Below are 9868 nucleotides of genomic sequence, written 5' to 3' on the forward strand. Positions count from 1 at the left end.
CCGGTAATTAAGAATAATCCTCCCTTGTACAAACCGCTCATGTGGATTGCTACGGACGCGTCATTTCAATGGCGTCTCTTCTGCTTGTATATAAACTGTGATCCTTAATGGAATAGAGACAGTTCGATCAAATCGTTCTTTCACATATACAAGCATAACAAACACGATAGAAAAGAAAAGATGCGTCCGTCGTGGGGCGTGGGAGAACCACCGCGTGCCCGCGTCGGTTGGCTAGCAATCCGCACGAGCGGTTTGTACAAGGGAGGACTATCCTTAATTACTGAATTAAATTAATCCTAACAAAATAGTCCAAATCAAAGGAGTAGTGCAAGGGATAAAAAAACGGCGAAGAAAACTGAAAACCGAGGTGGTACAAAAAAGATCGACCCGGGGCTTCTGAAACGGGTACCTTCTGAAACACACCCAGCAATTAATCAAGAATTTGAACAACGCATGCGCAAGAAGAAACTCCATGTAAAAATGGCCATGAAACGGCCACCCGGACCCTGATCCACTGCTCGTCAGAAGGATCCAACATACAGTGCTACCTCTCTTTTCGCTTCACTCCATTCTCAAACCATGGCGGAGCACAAGCGTACAGTTTCCACCCTCGTTCTCCTCCTCCTCTTCTTCTCGGCGCCGACGAATGCCACACGGCCACCAGCAACGCTCCGCATCCCCGTCGTCCACCGCGACGCGGTCTTCCCGCCGCCGCCGGGCGCCAGCCGTGGTAGCCTCCTAAGCCGCCGCGCGGCTGCCGACGCCGCGCGCTACGCCTCCCTCAAGGCGTCCCTCGGGCCTCGGCCTCCGCTCCTCCTCCGCGCACGACGACCGCCTCCACTCCCCGGTCATGTCCGGGCTCCCCTTCGACAGCGGCGAGTACTTCGCGTCCGTCGGCGTGGGCACCCCGTCCACCAGCGAGCTGCTGGTCATCGACACCGGGAGCGACCTCATCTGGCTCCAGTGCAAACCCTGCCGCCGCTGCCACCGCCAGATGAGCCCGCTCTACGACCCCAAGGGCTCCAGCACCTACCGCCAGATCCCCTGCTCGTCGCCGCGGTGCTTCCCTCGCCATGGCTGCGACACCAGCACCGGGGCCTGCGGGTACGCCATGGTCTACGGCGACGGCTCCGGCAGCAGGGGCAACCTCGCCACCGACAGGCTCGTCTTCTCCAACGACACGTCCGTGGACAGCGTCGTCATCGGGTGCGGCCACGACAACGCGGAGCTGTTCGACTCGTCGGCCGGGGTGCTGGGCGTCGGCCGCGGCGCCGGCTCCCTGGCGACGCAGGTGGCGCCGACCTACGGGCGCTACTTCGCCTACTGCCTCGGCGACCGCACGTCCGTCGCGCGGAGCAGCGCCTCGTACCTCGCCTTCGGCCGCACGCCGGAGCCGCCGTCCACGGCCTTCACCCCGCTGCTGTCCAACCCGCGGCGCCCCAACCTGTACTACGTGAACATGGCCGGCTTCAGCGTCGGCGGCGAGCGTGTCGCCGGCGGGTTCTGCAGCTCCAGCCTCTGGCTCGACCCGGCGACCGGGCGGGGCGGCGTGGTGGTGGACTCGGGCACGTCCATATCGCGGCTCCCCAGGGATGTGTACGCGGCGCTGCGCGACGCCTTCGACGCGCGCGCGGCCGCGGCCGGGATGCGGAGGCTGGCGCGGGGCATCTCGGTGTTCGACGCGTGCTACGAGCTCCGAGGCGCCAGCGTGCCGGCGGTGGTGCTGCACTTCGCTGGCGGCGCGGACGTAGCGCTGCCCCCGGAGAACTACTTCATACCCGAGCAGGGCGGGAAGTACCACTGCCTGGCGCTGGAGGCGACGGACGACGGGCTCACCGTGCTCGGCAACGTCCTGCAGCAGGGATTCCGGGTCGTGTTCGATGTCGAGAAAGAACGTGTCGGGTTCGCGCCAAATGGCTGCTAAGCTTGATCAACATTTATTTACACGGTTGTTTAACCTGAAGCATGTGTGTGTACTGCAGCCATAAATTGTTGTTTTCACGTGTTACATAGTACAACACGGGAGAAAACATACGCACGGCCGCACTGAATTTCCGTAGCAGTTGCAAACCCACGCTCACTAGTATGTCATTGCTTTGCAATGATCTCTCTGAACTGGGTCCCTATTCCCCCATTCGGTCGACAGCTTGAATGAAAGTAACAAAAGCACGTCCCCTGTACATAAAACTGCCGATGATAAAATTTGTTCTACTTTGCGAAAACCCGATCCACGACCAAAGTTATAAGAATTAAAGCTCTTTTGAGGGTCTGCCTGAAATGGCCGGTCAACCTGACCGTGTAGAGTTTGCGAATTGCTGTGTAATCGCACAACCACGACACGACGACATTCCAGTGATAGCCAGATTTTGGCCCGAGTCAACTGATCTTTTGCTGAGCCGCTTCAACATACTGCAGAGCAAGCTTTTTGACCTTGTCACCCTCCTTGATCAGGAAGTTGGCATTCTTAGCCTCCGAGTGGTGCTTCATAACCTTCTCTGCCGTTTTAGCAACAGCCCACCTGTATTGCTCGACGGTGATTACGCCGCTCTTGCAAAGTGGCCTGATGTTCTCTTTCACAAACATTTCAACCTAGAAAGGGTGAAACAAAGCAGTTCAGCCAGACATGTAAAAATAGATAGTACACTGTTAAAATAGATGCCCAGTGGAACATACAAGTGCGTTGTTACCTTCTTATGTACGGAACTAGATGAATCTGATGCGCTGTTATTGCCTGGATCAGGTGCTGGTTTCTTCAAACTGTCTACACTTTCTGCTGGATGGGTAGATGACTTGTCTGCTTTGGAATGTTTACGATTCAACTCTTGATTGCCACTGGAAGACTTCTCTTTACCGGGCTCCAGTTTCACTGCTTGCCTGATTCCTTCACCTTCTTTCGGCACATTATTCCCATGACTAGATTTATTATGCAAATCGCTCACTGTTATGTCCACTTCTTTTGAGTTCTCCACATGCCCGGTAACTTCATCAGGGATGTCAGCTACAGTTTCCTTGTCTGTTTGACTCGTTTTTTCGCATTGCAAACTGCATTTATCGACTTCGGCCAAGTTCACTGAAAGGGTTTCATTTGCTGTTACATCTGTAGTTTCTCCGCTGGGAATCAATTTCTGATCATCCTCAGAATTACATTTTGGTTGCTGATAGGACGGCCTCTGATCGAGGTTCTGACAATTTGCATCGTCCAGAACCTGCACTGATGAATCATCCTCATCTTTAAGTGGGGATGCATCCCTAACCCTAGAATCAGAACTTGACTGCAAACTTCTGCTCGGTTCAGAGTCCAAATTCACCAAGTAAGTATCGTCTGTATTTGTATATTTTTGTTGCGTGGAAATTGGGGAACCGGAAACTGTCCTGGAATTACCTTCAGCTGTTGTACTTTTTCTCTCGGGACTGTTAGGAGGGGAATCAAAGAGGCCTGCTCTTTTTAGCACTTCTTCCACGCTGTTGAAACAAACAGTATTTTCACTCGCATTCTGCTCGAGAACACCAGCTAGTTCACTCTTATCAGTTTGTCCGGCAGTAGCAGGAATATCCAAAAGGCCTGCTCTGTCTAAAGCTTCTTCCACATTACTGCTACCACTATTGGTATTTTCAGTTGTAACCTGCTGTGATATCAGATCGCTGCTAACTTCAGCCTTTTCAGTTAGAGTTGAAGCATCATTCTCGGGTTTTGGCTTGGCAGACTGGCGAGTAGCCTGGGAGCAAAGATTCACATAAACTGATTTGCTACTGGACTTCCCGTAGATATCATTTTCTACATTGACAGCATCAGCAATAGCCAATTCAGTATCTGCACATCTGCGAATAACGTCCAAATTTGCTCTCTGCAGATAATACTCGGCGATGCGGTAAAGTTGTGCCTGAGATACATAAGTTTGGTTGATAATTTGACCATTGAACAAGAAAAATACAGGTATGCTTGCAATTTATACTTAGAATTTAGTTGAAATGGAACAAAGTAAGAGCAAATAATGAAGCCGGCAATGTGTAAGCACAATAAAGGACTCCCTTAATGATTACCTGTCTAACTGACATGGGAACTTTATTATGACGTCCAGTTGTGAGCTGTGGCCTCATATCCACAGGAAGTTTTGCCTAAGAAAACCGAACTTGTTAGTGTTTCTAGAGTAGTGGTCAATGAACTTTTGAATTATTATCTTTTATAAGCTAACACGTACTAATAATGGGTAATTCCTGCTGAGATCGTCCGTGCCTTCTGTTTGATCTTTGCTACCAATAGAGCTGGCATTTTTCCTTGCCAGGATCTCAAGGGCCCATTTTCTTTTGTCCTGCTTGATATCACCAGCAGATTGATTTTGTTTATTCTGTGGTGCCTGGCCATTTTTGTTTTCTCTTCTACTCAATGCTTCTTTACTCAGGGTCGAAGAACTCGATACTTTTCCAGTGCTGTTGGGTGAATTGATTTTGATTGTCTGAGTCACAGGTGCAGGTTTGTTTGTTGATTTGCCGTCGTCACCTTTGATTTGGCTATTTTTATCGAATGGGAGGGACCCTTCAAGGGCGGAGAGAGGTTTTATATCACCCTTTCTGGGAACAACTGATGCATCAGCCAGATATAACCTGGACAAAAAGGCTTTCTTCTCTTCAGCACTTTCTTTGCGCGTGCCAGTACCTGAGGATTTCTTGAGTAACTGAAGTACTGATTGCAGTGTCTCAATCTTTTCAGGATTTATCCCTGGGGAGCAACGATGTTTCCAGAAGTCAACTTCCCTGTCACGGTGCCATGCACTTCGTCTCCTTCCTGTGGACGATGCATACAACTTCTTGGTCAGATTCTCACGTATCTTGCCCTTTTGAAGCAGTGACTTCCTTGCGAGTGAAAGGTTGGGTTTTTTGGCTGGTCCATCCATGGACTTCCCAATTGCTGAACGGAATGCGGTCAAAAGTTTTTCGTCAAAAGCGTTATCCTTCTTGAGTATACTAATACCATTATCTCTAACTACTTCCCTTATCTCTTGTTGTAGCTTCTGAACTACAGCAGTTGATTCTTTTCCGTCCTTGTGTAAAATCTTCTTCATTCTAAGACCAGGCTTATCTCCTGCCCTTCTGCCTACAGGCTTCGCCAGCTCCCTGCCAGGATCCCTCATATAGCTCTCTCCTTCAACTATACTCATTATATCAGGGACATATTTATTCTGTGTGGCAATTTTTGATGTATCACTGGCAATAACTTCGGCTGCAATCGAAGTAGCATGGCAGTCTGATGAAGAAACGCCTGAGTTTGCAATGAGATACATTTCCTGATCCGGCACTCCCAGTTTTGCTTTCTTCGCAGGATGACTAATTTCATCTCCTGATTCCATGTCACTGGCATTTTGTCTATCCTCCCTGGAGAAAAAACCCGACAATACTAAAGTGAAATTGTGTAGATCTATGCAACTGTCATGTGAGAGTGAAAATTAGCAGTTCTTACAAGTGAGTGCAAAGCGAAAGATTCTTACATGGGTGGCAACTGCGTGTTCTGGTCATTTTTCCTCTTCTGAACTGCGTCTGAGTTGATCATATCAACATCAGCTGATCTTGCCACCTTACTAGCTGCATCCGTAAAAAGGGAAGATGTTATTTGGATGCATAATGTGATGACCACACAATCCCTTGAACAGACAAGAATGCGGTATAATCAAGCAAGATTGGGCCAGAAACAAACAAACAGTGCATCATATCTATCTAAACTAAGCTATAAAATATACATTGTCTATAGTAATGTAATAATTTCCTTTTTTCGCTGTGAAAAACAAACTTCTACCACCAAAAAGATCAACAAATTTCTAAAGATGCAACTAACACAGCAGATTGTCTACTGAAATATTCAAATATGATGACTGAATGACAAGTTGGCATGTGTTGAAGCTTACTAATCTCTGATAAGCTACAAGTATGAGGCCTTCAACTATTGTGCTGGAATAAGCAAATTCCCCAACATACCTGCTGATGAAAGTTGTGCAGATTTGATGACTGGAGATTTCCCATTACTGTTTCTAGGCAGCGCAGCATCCTCTCCTGTACTTTCAGCCTCCTTACTTCTACATAATAATGAATAAGATAGCCCATCTTGTGGTACTTCCGATTGTTCATTCAAAATGTTACCATGCTCTGCGCTAAATAAGATACATGCTGACTCACGCATTGCTGAAAGTTCTGATGATCTTTGTGTTGGTTCAGAAGAAACCGTGCGAGCCAGATTAGTTTCAGAAGATTTATTGTGTGAGCTACAGGAAATATCTTTGTTCCTCGGGATACAGGCATTTGCAACAGCCTCATGTGATAAATCATCTATGGAATAACTTGGATGTGAATTGCAATAAAATGCTTCTTGGGCTGTCTCCGAGCCTAGTGAACCTTCTAGTAGATCATCCTTACTTTCAGAATTTACACCAACCATCGAGACAACAAGGGCAGTTTCACCATCATCTGCAACAGATACTGACACCCTCCCAGAAAATGATGCATCGGTAGATGTTCTATCAGAATCTCCATTGACGTTTTGCTTCAGGACAACCTCTGATTCATTTTTCGCTTCAATAGATACACATCTACAGAATTGGTAACTTCCTTATCACAAGCCCAGAGCAAAATAAAGATACTCCTACCAGCAAAGAGTGATCAAAGAGAAGAGTCAGATAGTATCAGTGTAAAATTACCTTGGGCACAACCACGAATCTTCAGATGTAGTTTCTGGATTAAAGCCCACACATATAGCATGATACCTGGCTTAAGGATCAAAGTAATTAGAAAACAGAACTGGTTAACAAGTCTCAACTAATAATGGACATATAGCATAATAATACAGTTATATATACCATAGATCACAGGAATCACAAGCAATTGATGTATCTAAAGCTGAATTATCCTCAGCTGCAACGAGTCCACTTCGAATTATGCAATCACCTCCATCCAAACAAACTACTGCCTGGAAATGGGGGAAAAAATAGCAAGCCACAGATCAACTTCGGGAGATAATGAATATGGGGGGGTTATCACTGTTTGAAAAGAAATTGATGAAATATAATATGAATATTGTTACTTCTGCATCTATATAGTATGATGGGAAAGATAATGTGTTGCTTTCGCCTGGATCATACCAATCATCATCACCACTGCACAATAACAAGGAAAACAAATAGGAGAAGTAATGAGCATGGCCTTTATTTTATTTGTTGCGCATTCTTTCAAAATAAATAAATGAAAGGCATCTTAAAATAAGAAATTTACAATCATGATGCTCATTACTCATGGACCAAATGATATGGCATGGATTCACAGGAAAATAAACTATTAGTACACACAAGCATATAAAAGTACACCAGCAATATTTTCCGCCTAACATGGTCAGGTGACTCAGTTGCCATCTTATAGTTAGTATACCTGACCAAAGGAAGGGCTCTCAATGGCGCCATGATTTAATGAATAAGAGTATTACTTTACCAAAGCTGATAATGGTTACATAACTTACAGGATGAAAGGCCCCAAAAATATGGCAGGAAGAAACCAATAATCTAGCTTATGAGGTGACAGGGGAACTACAGAGTAAACAACAACAAAATTGAACTAAGAGATGTTCAAACTGATGGTACACGACCTTCTGACCTTACCTTGTTAAAGGGTAATCGTCTTCAATAGTATCTCCAGTACCAGTACTATCATATACCTTCGATACAAAGAAAAAAATTATTACATTCCAATGCAGTTCTACCTCTTCAGGCACTGAGCCAAAAAAAATAAAAAATCCAAGATTGACAGCACTGAGATATGTTTTACTTACTGGAGTGGATGTTATATTCTGAAATTCAATTTTGCAGAGGGGGCAGCGATTTGTGATGGCAGACCAGTTGTCTATGCATGTATAGCAAAACCTGTTATGCGAAATAAAGTTATTTAATTATCACATTAGAGCTTTAAACAACTCATGTAGGACTCTGTGAACATTGATACAATATCGTTGCTTAGTGACTAGAAATCATATTTTTTAAACTTCCTCATGTACAGAAATCAATTCCGAAGGTGTTAGAGTGAGCAGTACTAGATAGAACATGTGAGGCTAAGAATCTAGTCAACAATGGTAATGTCAAATTAAAACTTGACCTTAAAGAACTTGAACTTAAAATGGGTAAGGGAAAGCATTTCAATTAAATAAGCAAGAAGGTGGACTAGAATACAAAATTATCAAATGAGGATGACTTGGACGGTGCATAACACCTAATATGCATTGACACTACACAGGTTTAGCCAACATATTTGCACAAAACGAAAAATAAGATTGTAACCTACAAAGTTCCCTAGCTGCACAATATTGACCCTCGAGACCTTAATGGTAAATATGAAGCTATGCACAAATGTTAGGAGGTGATGGAACAAAGTCAAAAATGCAGGATAGCTGTAAATCCGTGATTGAGCCATACCAGTGTTGGCAACCATCCAAAACTCCTCTATCGATAACAATATCTCTACAAATGCCGCAAATTTCATTCTCAGATGTATAATTTTCCTGCAAAAAACAGTTTGGATGGATGATCAAAGCAAGAAACATTTGGAACAAGAACTAGAGGTACAAAAAAGAGATAGCCCCTCCCTATAATGGCAAGCACGTATAACCACTAACTGATTATTGTTTGCATTTGCATACCCAGCCAAAATTAGTGTGGATTGTCATCACGAAAACCATTTCCAGCTCAGAAAATGGGGAACAGTTCCCATAATTCAAAAGGTTCGTCACTCTCATGCAGGCAGTGCTTTCCCATGTCATGGCCAAGAAACTAAAATGACACATTCTCATATTACATGAGAAGAGCTATGTAACCATATGAACACTATCTTTACTTACTCGAAGAGCACCATAGCAAAGGCGAACAGACCATCCACGAAATAATCGTTAGCAACTACTCGTACATATGAAAGGGAGTATCATCTCGTTGAGTCCCTTCCCTCAACTCATTCAGTAGTACCAGCAAGTACTTGTTTCGAGAAATACACCAGCAAAGCAAGCACTCGGTTTTTACCACAAGAACGGAATCGAAGGGACGCAATACCAGGTTATCCATCTCTTCCAGCGCTTCAGTCGGTTGCCCATCAACATCCATCTGCATCGGCATCGCTAATCAGCAGCAGATGCCGAGCTTTCTCCCCCAGCAGAACCCGCGGAAGAACCCTGCAGACCGAAGAACAGCGGCCATGAACCAGAATTACTCAAAGCACCGCGGCATGCGAGAGGTGGATGCAGTCTAGCGATACAAATTGGGGAAACTTGAACTCGATCAGCCCAGGATATTACCGCGGATAGGTAGCCAGCTGCGAGGGGAGCGGGGGATCAGGAGGAAGCTGGGCCGCTGGGGATCGGGGGCGCGTGGGCGTGCTCTCCGGGACAGTCCCTGCGCTTGCTAGGCGAGCACTTGCCCCGGCCCCCGACGGCGACGAGACACCGTGGGATCGCCGGTACTCACTCGTGCGAGGGAGACCTAGGCTGGGGTCGCTCAGCAGGCCGCAGCTCAGGCGCTGCACGCCCTCTCTTCCGGCCCAGGCGACCGCCCCGCGCTAGCTGGTTGGACTTGGGTCGGGAATCCCCATCAGGCAATCGAGCCACTGCGTATACGCAGCACGCACAGATCTGCACGAAATCTGAAGACATCGTGACCGTTGCTTAGAGTTACTTTTTTACAAGGCAAATTGCTTCTAGTTAGATTTTCTTTAGAATTTTTACTGTTGTGCATCACGAAGGTAGCATTACAGGATCCCCTCAAAAAAATGTAGCATTACAGGAAGAGAAAAGTCTATTTCAAACCTTAAATTCCTAGAGATATGACTGAATCCCAATTTGTTAAGCCCTAAAATT

At 46.1% G+C, this 9868-nt stretch overlaps 2 protein-coding genes across 4 annotated transcripts; one reads left to right on the top strand and one right to left on the bottom strand.

The window, feature by feature from the left end:
* Positions 1–813: 813 nt before the first annotated feature.
* On the top strand, positions 814–1969 carry LOC123062047 (aspartyl protease family protein 2; the record flags this gene model as incomplete). Its single annotated transcript, XM_044485362.1, is given in 1 exon segment — positions 814–1969. A coding segment is annotated over 1 exon segment (1074 nt). The 3' UTR covers positions 1925–1969.
* Positions 1970–2194: 225 nt separating this feature from the next.
* Positions 2195–9605, bottom strand: LOC123062046 (uncharacterized protein At4g10930). Of its 3 annotated transcripts, none has more exons than XM_044485360.1 (14): positions 9311–9605; positions 9069–9187; positions 8442–8527; positions 7805–7895; positions 7635–7690; positions 7067–7139; positions 6843–6952; positions 6684–6749; positions 5968–6575; positions 5484–5577; positions 4200–5370; positions 4042–4116; positions 2688–3881; positions 2195–2589 (listed from the first exon to the last, which is right to left on the bottom strand). In XM_044485360.1, exons 2-14 carry the CDS (start codon positions 9129–9131, stop codon positions 2377–2379), a joined length of 3900 nt encoding a protein of 1299 aa, XP_044341295.1. In that variant the 5' UTR covers positions 9132–9187; positions 9311–9605; the 3' UTR covers positions 2195–2376. The 3 variants fall into 3 exon arrangements, with proteins under 3 accessions (XP_044341295.1, XP_044341293.1, XP_044341296.1); XM_044485358.1 differs by having other exon boundaries at positions 9039–9187; XM_044485361.1 differs by lacking the exons at positions 7067–7139; positions 7635–7690; positions 7805–7895; ... (1 more) ...; positions 9069–9187; positions 9311–9605 and having other exon boundaries at positions 6684–6753.
* Between the last annotated feature and the right edge of the window lie 263 nt (positions 9606–9868).

The sequence above is a fragment of the Triticum aestivum genome, chromosome 3A, assembly GCF_018294505.1.
Source record: "Triticum aestivum cultivar Chinese Spring chromosome 3A, IWGSC CS RefSeq v2.1, whole genome shotgun sequence".
NCBI lineage: Eukaryota > Viridiplantae > Streptophyta > Magnoliopsida > Poales > Poaceae > Triticum > Triticum aestivum.

Bases quoted from the DNA above. Each gene is read 5' to 3' on its own strand.
- LOC123062046 (XM_044485358.1), bottom strand. From the start codon at position 9,131: ATGCCGATGCAGATGGATGTTGATGGGCAACCGACTGAAGCGCTGGAA. The intron at 8,528-9,038 runs GTAAAAACCGAG...TGTTTTTTGCAG, and splicing joins CCTTCGATTCCGTTCTTGTG to GAAAATTATACATCTGAGAA. The intron at 6,953-7,066 runs GTAACAATATTC...CCCCATTTCCAG, and splicing joins CATACTATATAGATGCAGAA to GCAGTAGTTTGTTTGGATGG.